Genomic DNA, 19,618 nt, shown 5'->3' with positions numbered 1-19,618 from the left:
TCTTCTTCTTCTTCTTCTTCTTCTTCTTCTTCTTCTTCTTCTTCTTCTTCTTCTTCTTCTTCTTCTTCTTCTTCTTCTTCTTCCTCTTCCTCTTCCTCTTCCTCTTCCTCTTCTTCTTCTTCCTCTTCCTCTTCCTCTTCCTCTTCCTCTTCCTCTTCCTCTTCCTCTTCTTCTTCTTCTTCTCCTTCTTTTTTACTGTGCATGGCTTTTATTTTGTAGAACTTAACTAAAAAGATGAGGATCCACATGGAACAGTCACTAAAGCCTGTGCATGACTTCAGCCCTGGATTCTAACTCTCATGACACGGTATACCCTCCTGGCCCTGACTGCTGCTCAACAAACATTACAAGTAAAGTTGTAATAGTGGAAAGGCATGCTGTTCAATAAACAATTGACATTCCAGATGCTGTTTTGTTTCCTTCTGCAGTCTAGGCCTCCAAGTCATCATCAACTGATTCCCTTTGGTTCTCTGTGTGTTTACACAGCACCTGCTCTTTGGTGAATGGAAATGGGCATAATGCATCCAAGTAGAAGACATGTTTATGATATTCCCTTGAATTCTAAAAGAAGGGACTCATAATCTTTGATTCATTTCTTTATATTCCCTGGCTTATTCCCTTACATGCAAATTGGCAAGTCTGAATTTATAGAAAGTATAGAGGAGTATAAATAATCCATAAAACCTATGCCATCTGTTGACATACAGATGCTTTGTGTATGGTTCCCATAATGAATGCTGTAGTCAGAAACCATCAAATTAAAACACAGCATATCCACTTTTGTCAAATGCAAGGAGAACTACAATAATTTAAATCAAGATGTAGACATCTACATGAAATAGGAGTGGATGGGAAAGTGCTGCAATACTATCCCTGGTAGTATGGACTTGCTTCTTTTAGACACAAACGGGTTTTTTCCACTATATAGTCAATTTCCTAGTTTTGGGTGAAAAGATTACATTTTCATTATCTGACTGATTGTCCACAGGTTATCAATATAACCAAAATATCCCATATTTCCTCTTGTGGTATTGGTAGCCATGTGCGCTCTATTTCTGAATCCCTTATTTTTCATTCGCAGTGATTTCACATCCTTTAAGCCTAAGAATTGATGTGTTTGCAGAAAATTTTCTTGTAGTTTAGAAGGCATACCTTTCAATCAGTAAGTAAAAATTGTGCTCCTCTACAGAGTGTGTTGAATCTGTGGACACTCCACAATCTTATAGTCACTGGAACATCTCCTGCAGCTAAGCCAAAATTCAGAAGTCACAGGGAGTAAACAATCAAAGTCTCTGCATTTGAAGGTGTCAGGACATCCTCCGCACAGAACCCTAGGCCGGCATCCTAAGTTAATTGGTTTCCCATGTTCCCTAAGAGCTTATGTTGGGGGAAAAAGACTTAAAAGGATAGCAGTGGAAACAAAAGAAAAAAAAGAGGGAATATCCATATACTCTTCTCCCATTCTGGCTATAGTTCTGTTTTTTTAATTAGCTATTTTCTTTATTTACATTTCAAATGCCATCCCCAAAGTTCCCTATACCCTCCCCCTGCCCTGCTCCCCTACCCACCCACTCCCACTTCTTGGCCTGGCATTCCCCTATACTGGGGCATAAAAAGTTTGCAAGACCAAGGGGCCTCTCTTCCCAATGATGGCCAACTAGGCCATCTTCCGCTACATATGCAGCTAGAGACATGAGCTCTGGGGGAACTGGTTAGTTCATATTGTTGTTCTACCTATAGGTTTGCAGACCCCTTCAGCTTCAGAGCTTCTTAGAAGGGGAACAAAATACTCACAAGAGGAAATATGAAGATAAAGGATGGAGCAGAGACTGAAGGAAAGGTCATCTAGAGACTGCCCCACATGGGGATCCATCCCATATTCAGTTGCCAAACCTGAAGGCTATTGCAGATGCCGGAAAGTGTTGCTGACAGGAGCCTGATATGGTTGTCTCCTGGGAGTATTTGCCAGAGCCTGACAAATACAAAGGAAGATGCTCACAGCCAACCATTGGACTGAGCATGGGGTCCCAGATGAAGGAGTTGGAAAAGGAACAGGAGCTGAGGGGGTTTGCAGTCTTATGGGGGTAGCAACAGTGTCAACAGGCCAGATCACCTAGAGCTCCTGGGGACTGGACCACCAACCAAAGAGTTGTTCCAGCCGCATGTGTGGTAGAGGATGGCCTTCTTGGACATCACTGGGAGAAGAGGCCCTTGGGCTTGAGGGAGTTTGATGCCCCAGTCTAGAGGAATGCCAGGGCAAGAACGCAGGAGTGCATGGATGAGTAGGGGAGTACCCTCATAGAGGCAGGGAGAGGGGGAATGGGATAGGAGGTTCCAGCAGAGAGACCTGGAAAGGGGATAACCTTTCAAATGTAAATTTTAAAAATATCCCATAAAAAACAATAAATTAGATAGTGTTATATGATTATTACACTGTAAAATAGAATATGTGCACATATTCATAGAAGCTGGCAGTATCAATGATGTTACTTTATAGACATCTTGGGAAAAAAACTAATTATTGAAAAACTACCCATCAAAAACTCAACCCATGCTGGACAGTGGTGGCATACGCCCTTAAACCCAGCACTCGGGAGACAGAGGCAGGCAGATTTCTAAATTTGAGGCCAGCCTGGTCTACAGAATGAGTTCCAGGATAGCCAGAGCTACACAGAGAATCCGTGTCTCGAAAAACAAAAAAAAAAAAAAAAAAAAAAAAAAAAAAAAAAAAAAAAAAAAAAAAAAAAAAAACCCTCCACCCAGAGAAGTCTGCTGTCCTTGGTTCAAAAAACATAAATGCAGTTGATCTCATATTATTGAGGTGTGGCAGTGCATATAAGATCATCAGAGGCAGTAAGCTAGGGGCAGTAGGGAAGAGAAAACCTGCTGTTTCAACTTGAACCTGGGCTCATAGAGCTGAAAGCAGACAAGATAACACAGGAACAAACAAACCCTAACCTTTTCAAACCCACTGGGCACATTTTCCATGTTTAAATTCAAACTTTGTTAAACACGTATTTTAGTGCAGAGTCAGAAACAGTCCTGCTCCAGTTGTTAGGGACCTACATGAACGCCAAGTGTCACACCTGCTACAAATGTGTTATAGTCTGAGGTCCAGCCCATGCATACTCTTTAGTTGGTGATTCAGTCTCTGTGAGCCTCCGTGGGCTTAATTGACTCTGTAGGTCTTCTCCTTGACCTCTCCAGCACCCTCAATCCTATCCACAGACTCTTCCACAAGACTCTCTGAACACATCCTAGTGTTTGGCTGTGGTTCTTTGCATTTGTTTCCACCAAAGGCTGGATGAAGCCTATCAGGATTCAGTTATGCCAGGCTCCTGTCTTCAAGCATAGCAGAGTATCATTAATAGTGTCCAGGATTGGTTCTTGCTTATGGAAAGGGCTTCAAGTTCATTGGCCAGGGAAATGGAAATCAAAGCAAACCTAAGCCTCTACCTTACACCCATCAGAATGGCTAAGATGAAAAAGCCAAGAGAGGGCACATGCTGGAGAGGTTGTGAAGCAAGGGGAACTCTTCCACTTCTGGTGGGAGCACAAATTTCAACAACCATTCTGGATATCAATTTGACAGTTTCTTGGAAAACTGGGAATGGTTCAACTTCAAGACACAGCTATACCACTCCTGAACATATACACAGAAGATGTCCCTCGACCCCACAAGGACGCTTGCTCAATTATGTTCATAGCAGCCTTATTCGCAAGATAAAGAAACAGGAAACAACCCATATGTCCCTCAACTAAAGAATGAAGAAAATATGGTTTATTTACACAAGGGAATACTACTCAGTCATTAAAAACAAGAACACCATAAATTTCTAAGACAAATGCAGTCACTCAGACCAAAAATGACAGGCATTATACACATGTATAAGTGGATATTGTCCATAACATACATGATAAGAACACTATAATCAACAGACCCAAAGAAGCCAAAAAACAAGGAGGGCCCAAAGAGGATGCTTGAATTTTTCTCAGAGAAGGGGAAACAGAATAAATATCAGAGGCTGATGGAAGGACTGATCTGGGTGGCTGAGATTGGGGGGAAATAGAGTGAGGGTGATAGAACCTAGTGGGGAAACCCCCACCCAATTTCTGATTCGGCGTGCACCCAAAAAATCACGAAGGACCATCTCTTGATGTAATTACATGAGGACGTTTAATTACAGAGCTCTGGACCACCATGCATCCCACACAGCAGATAACGGATGTCGGCCCCGAGGCTAGAAAGCTAGGGGTTTTTATGGGGTAAGGGGCTTAGGGGTGTGGAATTCAGCATAGCGACACACTATTGGCTTATTTAAACATTAACAGAAAGATTACAGGGCATCAGGACTTTGTTCCTGTCGGCTGGGGGCTTATCTTTGTTCACATAGCAACCAGTTGATGTATGACTTTACCCAGCGTCAAGGGGCAGTAGACAGAGGGGAGGTTCTGGCCAGGTGGTGTTGACTCAGATAATATAGCCCTGCTGGTCCTTGCATACCTTTTCATCTTTACAGTCAAGATGTTCTTAGGAATGTTCTTAGGGCTTAACAACAGCCCTGCCCTGGCATACCTGGGGACTTTTCTGCTTTGTTCTCAGTCCCAGGCCAGGGCCGTGGGCTCCTAAACAACTCACAAGTTACAATATTTCATCTTCCTTCAAGTGGATCAGATGTAGGAAGAGCACGAGAGAGAATAGGAAAATTGGCAGTGGGAGGCAACAATCTCTGAGACTTGCCAGATACCTAGTATAGGGGTGTCCCCACAGGGTTTATGGAGACAACTCTAGTTGATATTCCTAGCAGTGAGGGATATGAATCCAGAACTCACCACTTCCTTTAGACAGGAAGGACTCCCAGTAGAGGGTTAAGGACAACAACCTGCCCACAAAACCTTTGATCCAAAAATGTGTCCTGCCTACAAGATGTGCAGGGACAAAGATACAGCAGAGATAGAAGAAATGACTGCTCCAAATTGAGACTTATCCCATAAATAAGAACCAATCCCCAACACTATTAATGATACTCTGTTATGCTTGCAGACAAAAACCTAGCATAACCTACCCCTGAGAGGCTCTACCAAAGGAAACAGATGCAGAGACGCACAGCCAAACATTAGATAGAGATTCGGGAGTCTTATCAAAGAGTTAGGAGAATGATTTAGGGACCAGAAGACGACAGGTAGTCCACAGGAAGAAGAACAGCACATTCAACTAAACTGATCCTTGGGGCCTCCCAGTGACTGAATCACCAACCTATACTGGAATTAAACAGGCAAGCATGGGCTGGACTTAGGCCCCCTGACACATACTTACCAAATGAGCAGTTTGGTCCCCAACAACAAGAGCAGGGGATCACCCTGAGTTTTTGCCTGCCTGTAGATCCTAGTCCCCTAACTGAGATGCCTTTTCTGCTCTTGGAGAATATATGCCTAGTGCTGCAGTGACAAAATGTTTAAGGGATGGCTACAGGAGGTAGGTGATACCTACAGAAGGATCCCTCTTCTCAAAGGAAAAGAGAAGGGGGGATGGGGGAGGGCTTATGTGAGGAGATACTGGGAGTAGATTGGGACTGATATTAGGATGCAAAGTGAATAAATAAACAAATAAAAGGAGAAAATAAAGAGAAGAAACATAGTAAAAAAGAGATTAAAAAAAAACAAGTTGGGATTATTGACACTACATCAGCTATCTTAATGGAAACTAGAGCCATGAATATTAATTGATTATTGATGAATAAGTAGCAAATAAATATGGAATCCCACTTGTAAAGACTGGTAAAGATGGTGCCAGGATCAAATGCTAGGATGTTGCATAGTGTTTATAACTGATTAGCCTTAACCACCTATCTAAATACCCACCTTACCTACTGCCCTAACTCTACTCCACTTAGTTCTGGAACACCTCAGGCTGATCTCTTTTGTTAGCAAAAAGCAAACCTTAATGATGATGCCTCTGATATCTTCTTTCTCTGCAATAAACAAGCCGCAAGGAATGAAATTCTACACGCTTACACCTCTACACATCTAAATCTCAATACTTCTATTCCTCTGAAAAAAATACCCCCACAGAATTCCAACAAAACCAAACTCACCTGTCAATTTGAAAACGAGTCAGCATCCATCACTAGTCAGTATTTAACCCTCCCTTTAGCAATCTTCCCACCTAAACTTGCAGCTCCTCCCAATGAGTAACCTTCAAAACAAAGCAGGGGGAAGCCCATACTAAGACTCCATATAGTTCTCACCTGAATGAAACACTTAAGAAGACCTCCTCTGTCCATCTGCAAGAGGTTCCCCAAGAGGGGTAGGGGACGGGGTCCTGGTGGAAGATNACCATGGACCTTTGCATGGCCCCTGACCAGGAGTAGAAATAAGCTCAGAAGGACAGCAAGGAGGAGCAGGACACTAGGATCCATGGTCCTGGTCTAACAAGAGTCTGCTTCAGTGCACAGTCCAGCAGGACTTTTGATGCTTACGCCACCTCCCCACTAGGTTATGCAACTCCAGCGGTTCCCACCTCCTGTCTCACACTGTCCAGGAATCTGAGCACCATAGTTCCTGCTTAAGCTGCTGGTGGCCTGCTCATTCGCTATTCCATTACAGCCACCCTAGACTTTGGCAAAGATACCATGAACCAGATATATGGGACAATAGGGCATTTGAAGAGAAGGCTGTTGATATCTGAGGGTGGGTGTGCACTTTTCAGCTCAATTTTATCTATTTATTTACTGAAGCATGAATCTGTGTGTGTGTGCTGCTTTTGTGAAGGACATTTCTTACATGAATATGATTGTGTGTTCTTCTGTGTTCTGCTACATGTAGGTGTGTGTGTGTGTGTGTGTGTGTGTGTGTGTGTGTGTGTGTGTGTGTATGTGTGTTTATGTGTCTGTACTAGGCTCTGAGTACTGGAAATACACAGGCATACCACCGCATCTGGCACATTTCATGCATTTAACTACATGTTTGGAAGCCAGCTACTGTTTTCCACAACATAGTTCAAATCTACTTTGTGACTGTAGTTAATTTTCTCAACCACTCTGTATTTCTGTATACCAATGGGGGAAGGCAACAGACCTCCCCAAAGTATGAACACTATGCCAGGTACTGCACAGAACCCACCAGAAATCCTGGGCCAAAATAATGACCTAAGTTTAAAGCCAGATTACCCAGCTCTGCAGGAGCAAGATCCTGGTGTCAGTTAAGCCCTTGATGGCACTGTGTCAAGATCAGGAAAGTGCTGGTATGGTGACTGAAAATCACCATGTCTTTTTTTCCTTCCTCCTTGGTAACCAGATTATAATCCTGATGTTGAGGTTATGTCCTGGATAAGACAGGCATTGGCTGAATTTTGCAAGAAGGGTGCTACTTCCACTTTTAGACATAGTGTTTTGTACATTTTATAAAGTTTATGTTAGGTTATTCAAATGCTGGTTTCTCTGCCTTCATGTCTTGTTCTAATGTGGACACAGCATTGTAATGTTTATACCAAGAATCTCCTAGTTCAAGCTTGTGTAACCAGTTTGTACCATAAATTCTCTGCCTTCTGAATAAATGCTGATTGCCCAGTGGCTGAGCAGAATAGAGAATAAGGTGGGTAGTGCTTTGTTCCCTGGAATGTCCACCATCTGACCCTACCTGCCCTTGGGGGTTAGAGATGAGGTGGAACACAATCAACAGTTCAGACTCTAGGAGAAGGTGAAAAAGCCACAAAAAACCTCTTAAAAACTCCACTACAAGTTCATTCAATAATCCTCAGGAGGGTGGGGGGCATGATTTATATCCTCCACCCATGTCCCATTGGTCCCAAGTAGGCATCTCTTTCAAGTAGCAGTTCCCAATTGGCTGGCATTGTCTGAGTCAACAATCTTTAGGCTCTTGATTGATCTTCAATTAGGTCCTCATGCAGGAGTTGCCTCCAAGGCTGCACAGCCTCCAATGTTTAGGTGTAAGCAGCCACTGCCCTTCCTCCTACATTTCTACCCTTTTGTTTTCAAATTTTGACAGCCTACTGGGAGCCAGGGTGTCATTGCACCCACCTCAGAGGATTCCCAGTATACTGGACTGTACTTGTTTTAGGTTGTTTTGTCTTCCAGGATCTTACCCTTCATTGACTACCAGCCCTCAAAGAGACATTACTCCAGAGGCATGTCACACAAGCAGGAGATGAGGGACAGCCTACATGGTAGTCTAATAGATCTCTGCCATCCAGGCTTTGATCACTTCCTTGGGGGGGAGGGGGCACAATCAGGATTATCAAGAGCTATCAGCACCTGGAAGGTTGCCTTATTTATGGAGTGCTACCTAGGAATATTATGTGCAAGACACAGAATAATTTTTAGTATAACAATTCCTCGCATCATAGAATAAGTGGCTATCCATGAGGTGTCAAACAACCTCTTAATATTTTTCTACATTTTCCCAAGAACCTGGCATCCAGGGAGAGCACAGATTCCCTTGTCACACTGAGGATGGCTATATTCTCCCTTGCCATCACAGAATAGGTCAGGAATTTGTCTGACTGGGTACCTTTAAGATATTGAGTCAACTGTTGTCATGCTCAGTGACATTTTGTACCTGGTAAAGGTTTAAGCAGAGTTAGTGAAACCTCAGGTGTCAGGCCAATAAAGATATGTCTCTACGAAGGGTCAACTCTTCTGCCAGTAAGTCAATCTGCTATTGTAAAATGTAGATGGCTTGATAAAGATGTTGATTTAGTATCTCCTGGACCTGTAGCACCTCAACTGACTCAAAGATTACAGCCTTGACAGTCTCCACCATCCTGGCTGTCTGGGTCAAGGCTATAGTATCTGTTGTCACCCAGGTAATGTCTGCAAAGAAGGCCAGAACAGTGGTAGCCATAATACCAAATCCCTCTTTTCTCCAGTGTGGGCTTGTAAATGAGTCTGGGCCATCAGAAAGACAGCATGGAAGTGAGTGGTATTTACCACAGACATCAAAATGGGGCTGATTTCCTCATCAGGATGGCCATTGTTGAACACCCCAACTAATATGCAGTCATGAGAAGACACTTTTCATTAAAGCAGTTAAGACAGTCTCTGATAATGGAGCTATTGGTTACCAGACAGAAAAAGGGAAGTCAGAAACAGACTGGGGTGGCTTTCCAGCCAATCTGGCTGCCAATGCTCAAATTTACAGGGGTTGTCAGCACACATTTTAACTGATCACTTTATATGGAAATATGTCCCATTAAAGAGACTGCTACCTTTTAGGAGAGTGAGAGGGTATAAATCAAGACAAGTAGAGGGGCACATAAATCCAATTGCTCATGATGGGTTATATCAGAATCAAATGGGATTCCTGATAACATAGGGAGTAATATTGAAAGCATCAATAAAATACACACAATAAAGCTTGTGGTAATCCTCCACAAGCCAAGTGTGAGGTTAGATGACAATAGTGGGTAATCCCTGGAGAATCTTACACCCAGTGCAGGCTGGCAGTACCTATTCCCAGGGATCAGAAGTCCCACAAAAGTGGGCATTTGAGAGTCCCTTGGACAGTGAGAAAGGGGTGGACATGATATGCTTGGAGGATTTTGGGGGATTTGTAATCAGTAAAGGGAATGTGAAGTTCCATGCCTAACATGGTGCCAAGTCCCCTGCTGTCATATTGTGTAGTTGGATACAAGGGCCAGTGGAGGAGACATTGGTGGTAATCAGAGAATTTCCTTCATTGGTCACATGCCTTCTTATCATGGTATAGTAGTGACTAAGTCCATGAAGGGCAAACCCAAACTCTCAGTGGAAAAGAAAATGGTAGGCTGCAGAGTAACTGCCACAGACAAAAGAATGGAGGACATGGGTACCAAAGCCCAGAGTTTATTGGACCTCCCAGGCCAAAGAAAGATTAATAAACACAGTGTGTTCATTAAATCTCCCTCCCTTGGTCCTCTCCTGACTCCTCCATTACCCTCTCGTCCATGGCTGGGTGAACATCGCTCAAGGGCATCCATATTGGAGTGGTTGCATCCTGGGTTGAAACACAAACAAAAGCTCATCCTCTTATCAGAAGCAGAGATATGGCTGCCATTGAAAATTTATTCAGTCTTTCCATCTGATCAATGGGAGGAGAGTATCTCTCAGCAAAAATGCCCAATGTTTGTGAGCAGGACTCAGCCCTTTCTCATCAAATGAGAGAAAGCTGACCTGAAATATGACTTACAACAATGCTAGGTGTTGATCTCTTTTGGAATCCAGGGAGCAGCCCAAAGGAGTGACTGATCCTGAGTGAGAATAAGAAGGTTATGAACTGCTGAGATGAGTAAGCAAGTCCACTGTCAGTCTTGAGTGCCCAAGGCACTCCCATTGCCACCATTGCTGATTTCATGGCCTTAGTAGCATCAGGGGTCTTTTCACCTGCCATGGCCACTGAGTATACAAAGGCTGAGCAAATATCTACCACAACATATTCATGCCTAGATTACCAAAGGCTGGGTGAACATTCATTTGCCAGATTCCATTGAATAGCAGACCTCTGGGGTTAATTCGTGATCTGCCAAGGGGCCCTAATGGCGCAAGAGGTTTGCACATTGCACAAGAGCTTGCAAGATGTTTATATTACAGTACAGGTAATCCAGGCTGGAGCTTACATAAATTCTGAGGGGAAAGGTGATATTGCTGGTGTAACATTCTGGCTTGCTCTAACAATTCCATGTCTACATACACAGGGCATCAGTTTTCTCATTTCCTTCTGCTAATATGCCAGGCAACTGAAAATGTGATCTTATTGTAAAATGAACCAGCGATGTTCCTTATTCTCAAGATCCTTCTGGATAGATCATATGCATACATGTACAGGGCTGTTTTGCTTTTTATTATAGAAGAAGGACAGGGTATGGACAGCCAGTACTGCATATTGACTAACTTAGAAAATATTAACTGGCCCCTGTTGACAACACTCATAAGTTTTCAGGACTCCAATTAATTCACCTAGTTGCACTGAGCCAGGATGAGGGAGAAGATTAATTGTGTCCTTTCCCCCTGGTCTTTATATAAGAGCCCTATATCTGGATATATTAACATCAGAAAAGGTCATAGTTGCCTTGGGAATAGGGTGAGAGTTAGGTATGCTATGTAGTTTAACTGTAATTGGCAGCTGGGAGACAGCAGTAAAATGCTTGTCTGGTGGCAGGTGATTATCCAATGAGCCTGTGAAAGTTAATGGAATCTGTCCATAATGATTGAAATTATCATATGGAGAATGGTGGAATTATTTTGCATGGTTCCCTGTTATGAGTTCTCCTTGCTAAGCCTCTTACCTTAAGTGCAAGGCAGAACTTAATCTCAAATTTTGAGGCAACCTTAATTAAATCACAGTAGGCCTGGTACAACCACATGAGAGGCCCATTCTGCCATAACATTCCTAAGACTTCTTCAAGGCACCACAAAATTATGAACAGGAGGAGTTTCCGTGGATCATGCTTTTCCATAGTTGATAAAGAAAAGAGTGTCATAACTTTCGATAATAGGTTGTTAGTCTCATATGTTAGTTTAACCCTAGAGAAGGGGCTGTTAAGATAGAAAAGAGGTGCCTCATCTCCTGGTCCAGAATAGGCAGGAAAGGTTTGAGCCAGTTAATGGCTGCATACAATCACTGTAACTTCACAAGAGAGGATATTTTTATCATAATGGAGAAGTCCAGGAGCTGAATCCTCTCAGAAATAGAAAAGCCCAGGAAGGCATACAGGGGAACTCTCTGAATCTTTTTGGGAGTAAGCTTTAACCTAACTTTTTCTAAGTTAAGTAACAACTGAGAGGAAACCCTTTCAAGATTAGGCAGGATAAGGTATGCAAGAATAATATAATCCACGTAATGAACTACAAAGACATCCCTGAAGACTCCATGTTGGCTCTAGCCACATAGCTGACAAATGGTCAAGCCCTGAGGCAGGACAGTCCACTGATTTCGATTTCTTTGGGGGGGTGTTGTATTTTTGTTTTTGTTTTGTTTTGTTTTGTTTTGTTTTGATTTGATTTGTTTTGAGACAGGGTTTCTCTGTATAGCCCTGGCTGTCCTGGAACTCACTTTGTGACCCAGGATGGCCACGAACTCAGAAATCTGCCTGCCTCTGCCTCCCAAGTGCTGGGATTAAAGGCATGTGCCACCACTGCCTGGCAGTCCACTGACTTCTTTTGGCTGGTTATTCATATTAGGCTCCCATACTGTAAAGGCAAAATGCTATCCATCCTGGGCAGCCAGAGGGATCTGAAAAAAAACAATCCTTAATATCTAGGATCATCACAAAGTACTCGGGCGGAATAGCACTAGGATGAGGCAGTCCCACTTGAGTGGCCCCCATTTTTTCCATATGTTCATCAATGGTTCTCTGCCCTGACCTGCAGGGATAATCAGTGGGGACCTAGTGCAAGGGAGTGAGAGAGTGGGAGGGAAAGAGACATGAAGAATGAGAGCAAGTCAATCATACTGATCAAGCTCTAAAAACTTTATTCAAGAGTGGCAATATAAGCATAAGCAAGATGAGGCTACAAGAGAGGGGGAAAGAGCCCAGGGGCTCTCTGAAGGTCAGGTGGCAATCTTCAGCTCCTGGAACCAATGGTCATAGTGTCCTCTTTACCCATAAACATTCTTACTGTTATGGCCATGAATGTTCTCTCAGGATTGTTTATGTGAATTAGAAAATATCCACAAGGTCATGGCTGAGGCCATGGCTCCCAGCAGTTCTCAGGTCCTTAGTAGCCTATATTTCCCTGACTTGTTTTCAATGACAAAAATTGGAGTATTATGTTTGCTGGTCATAGGTTCCAAATGACCCAAAGCTAATTGTTCCAAGACCAGTCCTTTGAGAGCAGAAAGCTTAAGTTCCAAAATGGGCCACTGGTCCACCCATATATCAGCTTCAGACAGCCAGGTATAGGGTCAGGTACCTTATATCAAATGGTGTTGGGTGGGCAGTAGCTGTTAGAATAACTTCAGGACCTGTAAGGTCTAGTTGGTCATGTTGTATAACATCATAAAAGGTGCTATCATCCGTAGTAAGGATGACACTCATATCTTCTAGAATATCTCTTTCCCAGAGGTTGTGGGTAACATCAGCCACAAGTATAAAAGATCCCTGACTGCTGTCCAAAAGTCCTGACAACAGACAGGTCAAATAGTCATTTTGGTAGTCTGTTAACGTCCAACTCTCATAATGGAGGGGCAAAGTCAGAATCTCCAATGGGGTAACCTCAATGATTCAAATTTGTTATTGTATTGACATCTGCCCCTGTGTCCACCAAACCATTAACAGGTATACCATCTAAATGTACAGTCATAATCATGGAATAAGGAAACACAGGCAAGGACCAAAAGACTCCTGGCTGAGCAGGGTTCCCTCTTACTGGAAGGACTGAGGGGTGCCCCTTTTGGAGTTTAAATTGAATTCCTACTTTTGTGAATGAAAATTCTTAGTCCAATGGAAACCTTTGTTACAACAAGGACATCTGGTCTTGGGCCTAGCTGAGGGGCGCATCTGAGGTAAACATGCTTGCCATAGCCCCAACAGGTACAATCAGGGGACCCTTCAGGAAGACAGCACATCCTCTGTAACACTGCATGACCAAGGCATCAATGGAGGCAGTCAGGGCTGCAATGTGGCCTGCACCAGGGTCCATATCATGAGTAGCAACAGCCTATTTATGGATATCATCATTCCTTATGGCTATCACAACATTGTGAATGGGGACATTGAGGCCTTCCCACGTGAGCCGCTTAATTAGCATATGTCTGGTAGGGCCAGTATTGTCCTGTCTTTCCACTGCCTCAGTCAAACAGGACAGGAAGTCCATGAAGGACTCCTCAGGCTGCTGGACAAGGGTAAGAATGTAAGCAGAGGGGACTTAAGGGTTGCAGGTCTTAAGGGCCTTAAGGGCCTTAAAGGCAAGATCAACCACTTGGTTTAAGTAAGCATGCAATCTAATAGTGGCCAAAGTGACAGGGTTAATGTATGCCCTGTGACCAGTAAGCATGTCAAGAGTAACATTAAGTTTGTACTCCAGGTTAATTCTAGCCTGATTCTCAGACAAGTCATGATATTCTGACCCCAAAAAAGAAACAAGGTGGGGCCGAACACTGCCTTAAGGAGATTATATGAATTGTAATAGGTCTGCAGATGTGTGGCCTATTACTTCAGTACTTGTTCAAAATATGGAGAATCTTGGCCAGAGCATTGACAGATTTTCTGTTTAGTGCCAAGTCTGCCAGAAGAGTGAGAATCCAGGGTCTGGTCTCTTCTGTATCAAGGCCAAGTTTGACAGGGCCCCATGATATACCTGAGGAGGATGAAGCCTGTCGGGGAGAGGCAATCCAGCATGAGGGACAGGCATCATAGGAGTGCCAGCTGAAAGACAAAGATCATGCCACCATGCCAGGGGTAAGCTGGGAGTACTGTTAATGGTGTAACAACAGAAGGGCTTTTGAGTGAGGGACCTGGGACAGCAATGCTAGATGACTGCTTGGAGCCTGAGAGCTGGGGACAGGCTGAAGCAGAGGTGTCCTTGTCCTCATCACTGAGATCATCCATTTTACCCAAGAAAGCAAGGCGGGATCAGTAATAGAAAGATTCATATTACTCTGATCTTCACAGTGTTTGTTATGGGCAGCCATGACTTCCTCTAAGGAAGAATTCTTATTTTTTCTTTCTTATTTTTTATTAGGTATTTTCTTTATTTACATTTCCAATGCTATCCCAGAAGTCCCCCCATACCCTCCCCCCTCACTCCCTCCCCTCCCCACTTCCACTTCTCGGCCCTAGCATTTCCCCTGTACTGAGGCATATAAAGTTTGCAAGACCGATGGGCCTCTCTTTCCAATGATGGCTGACTAGGCCATCTTCTGATACATATGCAGCTAGAAACATTACCTCTTGGGGGGGAGGGGGGTACAGGTTAGTTCATATTGTTGTTCCACCTATAGGGTTGCAGACCCCTTTAGAGATTGGGTACTTTCTCTAGCTACTCCATTGGGGACCCTGTGATCCATCCAATAGCTGACTGTGAGCATCCACTTCTGTTTGCTAGGCCCCGGCATAGCCTCACAACAGACAGCTATATCTGGGTTCTTTCAGCAAAATCTTGCTAGTGTATGCAATGGTGTCAGCGTTTGGAGGCTGATTATGGGATGGATCCCTGGATATGGCAGTCTTTAGATGGTCCATCCTTTTGTCTCAGCTCCAAACTTTGTCTCTGTAACTCCTTCCATGGGTGTTTTGTTCCCAATTCTAAGAAGGGGCAAAGTGTCCACACTTTGGTCTTTGTTCTTCTTGAGTTTCATATGTTTTGCAGATTGTATCTTTTATCTTGGGTATTCTAAGATTCTGGGCTAATATCCACTTATCAGTGAGTACATATCATGTGAGTTCTTTTGTGATTGGGTTACCTCACTCAGGATGATGCCCTCCAGGTCCATCCATTTGCCTAGGAATTACATAAATTCATTCTTTTTAATAGCTGAATAGTACTCCATTGTGTAAATGTACCACATTTTCTGTATCCATTCCTCTGTTGAGGGACATCTGGGTTCTTTCAGCTTCTGGCTATTATAAATAAGGCTGCTATGAATATAGTGGAGCATGTGTCCTTCTTACCACTTGGAACATCTTCTGGATATATGCCCAGGACAGGTATTGCTGGATCCTCCGGTAGTACTATGTCCAATTTTCTGAGGAACCGCCAGACTGATTTGCAGTGACTGCAAGGAGATTGGGGACAAAGAATAAGGAAGGGGTAATCCCAGACTGTGCCCAGTGCTTCCAGGCAAGGAAGAGAACATGCATCCAGAAATCAGGGTTCCAGAGCTATCCAGAGGGCCAAAATAGCAGCCTCCTCCCAAAATTGGTCCAGATCATGCGTTTTAACCTGGAGACCTCATGTCACCAGAACAATTTTCAGTGCCCTAATCTGAGATTCCTTGTGGATGAGGAAAGGGAACCCAAAACAGCAAGCACAATGGAAACAAATGATGAACAGACAGATATGACAGCATGGTGTCAAAAGTGCCCTACTAAGCAGGCGACTCTCTCAGGTGTTACTTCAAGGCCATATAGGCCATATGTCTGCATGCTTCCTGAAAGGGAAAAGGCATTCAGGATCTGATCCCAGTCCTATAGCCTGGGAGACCAGTCCCTGTGCCCTGTGAAAGGAACCAGGACAAATCCAAACAAAAAGAACAGGGCCTATAAGAGGAATTACTTAAATTATTAAATCAAAAGAACGTTCATGCTAATAATATCATAATTACAACATAAGGAAAAATAAAATTACGGAAGCAAATCTTTAAAAAAAAAGATATAAGAACTTATGTAACAGAATGAACAACAGGGAGAGAAATTTAAGGTGTGGCAACAAGGTCTAGAGGAAATAGTAGAACAAAAGCTACAGAATTTTAAAATTCATGATAAACAACATAGAGAGAAAAATGAAGGTTGGTGGTTGGGCTTGGAAGACACCCTAGAACAAAATGTGCAGAATTTTACAGATGAGACTGAATAACAGAAAGTTTTAAAAATTGGAGACAGAGCCTGGAGGATAATTTACTAATATTAATCAATTAAAATAAAGTACATACTAAAATAACAGAATTGCCCTATAAAGAAAACAATAAAATTTGGAATCATAGGTTAGAACAAAAGATACAAGAACTTAGAACAGAATTAACAACAAAAATTTAAAAATTAGGCATACAGTGCCTGGCAAACACAGAAGTGTTTGCAGGAGCTAGAAAAAGTACCCAAGAAACTGAAGGGGTCTACAACCCTATAGGTGGAACAACAATATGAACTAACCAGTACCCCCAGAGCTCGTGTCTCTAGCTGCATTTGTAGCAGAAGATGGCCTAGTTGGCCATCATTGGGAAGAGAGGCCCCTTGGTCTTGCAAACTTTATATGCCCCAGTACAAGGGAAACACCGGGGTCAAGAAGTGGGAGTGGGTGGGTAGGGAAGTGCAGGGGGAAGGGTATAGGGACTTTCAGGATAGCATTTGAAATGTAAATGAAGTAAATAACTAATAAAAAATTGGAGGAAAAAAAAGAAAAAATAAAGAATTTAAAATAGAAAAAAAATGAAGCGTGGAGACAAGATGTGGAAGAGAGCCTACAAAACACTGTAACTCAGGTTGAACAAAGTGCTAGGATGGCAGACATACAAGCACTAGAGACGTATGAGAAAAGGAGGTAGAACTTAAGAGAGGGACGGAAAATATTAATTAGGGAAAATACTCAAATACACACAGAAGGGAAAAATAAAGAAAGCCAGCCCAATATAGTTAAAAAACAAACTTTAGTTTATTCAACAAAGACCAGCAGATGATAATCATCCGCAAAATTTTCATTAATTTGGATGGCAACCTGGATATGTTAGAACTGAGAAATTCTAAAGGAAGTATCACTAATTTTGCATTCCCCATTTGTAAAACAAATCCTGACTTCTTGGGTAGTCAAAAATAGAATAATCCTCCAAGACTGGAAAGGCGTGGCCAGACCAATATCAAAACATGACCCCTATTTAGATGGGGTTTCTTGGTGGAGAGGAGAGGCTAAGAAGATAGCACGAGAAAATAAATTCAGAAGCATCAGTATTCCTAGGGATCATCTGCTTGGTGAGGTCATTGTCCTAAAGTAGATGTACAGGCTGAATATGATGAAGAAACCTTGACATTATGTCAAGTGGCAGCCTTAAATGCCTGGGACTGGGTTGAGGAAACAGGAAAAAGTCTTAAACCATTGTTCAGGTTTAGGGAAGTCTAAAGAAAAAAAAAATATTCGATGACTTCTACAAAGATAGATTTCAACTGTAGAGAGACATATATCAGATCCATTAGCAAGAAAGGCACTAATTGAATCTCTAGCTTTAGAAAATGCCAATGAACCGGGCGTGGTGGCGCACGCCTTTAATCCCAGCACTCGGGAGGCAGAGGCAGGTGGATTTCTGAGTTCAAGGCCAGCCTGGTCTACAAAGTGAGTTCCAGGACAGCCAGGGCTATACAAAGAAACCCTGTCTCGAAAAACCGAAAAAAAAAATGCCAATGATGAATGCAAAGAAGTAACAGACCATTAAGGGCAAGGACAGCATCAATCAATGAATGGACTAGGAATCCAGTTGATATTAGATACATTCACCTAATATGGTCTTAATATGGTTATCATTAAGGGCTTTGAAACAATCCAAACACACACATGTGTTAATTGTGGTGAGCAAGAAAATTTCAAAAGGAATTGCAAAGACCAAAGTAACTCCAAAAGGAAGCCTGGGCCTCCAGGAACATGACAAAAAGGCTGACATTGGAGTAGTGAATTTAAATCAACAACAGACAAGTGGGGTAACCCCTTATCAAAAAATCCTAGAGGGGGGATGTAGGGTTAATGGGGTCCTGTGTCTGCTCCACCACAGGGCTCCAGACTCTCGGGGAGTTTGGACTGCATTTAGCACACGCCAGCACCGGGCAGGTATCAGGCTATGGAAAGCCATGGGACACTGCTCCTGGGGTGGTGTCTGAGGTCCCCGGGAAGGCCGGAGCTTCTCAGGGGTCCCAGGCATGCAGGGAAGCCAGGGCCATCTGTTTTTCAGGCTCTTGGGCACACAGGCATCACTGGAAGCTGGGGAAGAGCTGAGAACAGAGAAGAGGCCATGGGCTGGATCTAGCCTGGGACCAAGGGGTAAAAGAAGGGAGCTCAGGCTGGATCCCTCTGGTAGGAGTCCTTGGCTTGTTGGCAGGCAGCTACCTTGGCTTGGTGGTCGTGGCTGGGAGCACAGAGAGGCCTTGTACAGGAGATTAGATGAGGTTCTATAGCTGAATGCCTTCTCTATACTCCCCATGGCAGATCCCAGTGAAAAGTGACAGCCCATGGTTTTAAGGCACCCAACAACAACAACAACAAAAAAAAAGTAACCAAGAAGCAAGCTGGAGAAGCCATTGTAATATCTAATAAAATAGGCATTCAACAAAAAAATATTCAAAAGATATGTGAAAGGACACTTCATACCCATCAAAGGGAAAATCCACCAAAATGATATCTCAATTCCAAATATCTATGGCCCAAATGCAAGGGCACCAAATTTATAAAAGAAATATTGCTAAAGATTATATCATACATAGAACCCCACTCACTAATAGTGGGAGGCTTTAATACTCAACTCTCATCAAAGATAGGTCATCCAGAAAAAAAAGTAACAGAGAAATAATGAAATTAACTGACGTTATGAATCAAATGGACCAAACAGATATCTGCAGAACATTTCAGCCAAACACAAAAGAATATCTCTTCTTGGCACCTCACAGAAACTTTCTCTAAAACTGACCATATAGTCAGTCACAAAGCAAGCCACAACACATATAAGAAAATTGAAATAACACCTTGCGTCTTATCAGACCACCATGGATTAAAGCTGGAGTTTAACAGCAACATAAACAACAGAAAGCCTACAAACTCATGGAAAATGAACCACTCAATCTACTCATTGATCTCTCGGTCACAGGAGATATAAAGAAAAAAATAAAAGACTTTCTAGATGAGCAGGGTGTAAAGTGAACAAGTAAAATTAATAATAAGAATAATAATAACAGCCGGAGGACAGTGATCTGCCCTGCAGGGAGCGCCAT

General features: G+C 42.9%; 1 protein-coding gene across 1 annotated transcript in view; it reads right to left on the bottom strand.

The window, feature by feature from the left end:
- LOC110298448 (cytochrome P450 2B9-like) overlaps window positions 1-6,489 on the bottom strand; it is a 41,352-nt gene extending 34,863 nt beyond the window's left edge. Inside the window, exon 1 of the mRNA XM_021167702.1 lies at window positions 6,249-6,489. Coding sequence (XP_021023361.1) covers window positions 6,249-6,419 — 171 coding nt within the window. The 5' untranslated portion in view covers window positions 6,420-6,489. The remainder of the gene's footprint in view (window positions 1-6,248) is intronic.
- Window positions 6,490-19,618: the final 13,129 nt, after the last annotated feature.

The sequence above is a fragment of the Mus caroli genome, chromosome 7, assembly GCF_900094665.2.
Source record: "Mus caroli chromosome 7, CAROLI_EIJ_v1.1, whole genome shotgun sequence".
In the NCBI taxonomy this organism is placed as follows: Eukaryota; Metazoa; Chordata; class Mammalia; order Rodentia; family Muridae; genus Mus; species Mus caroli.
The sequence above is the reverse complement of the archived record's forward strand: the minus strand, read 5'-3'. Positions and strand labels throughout refer to the sequence as shown.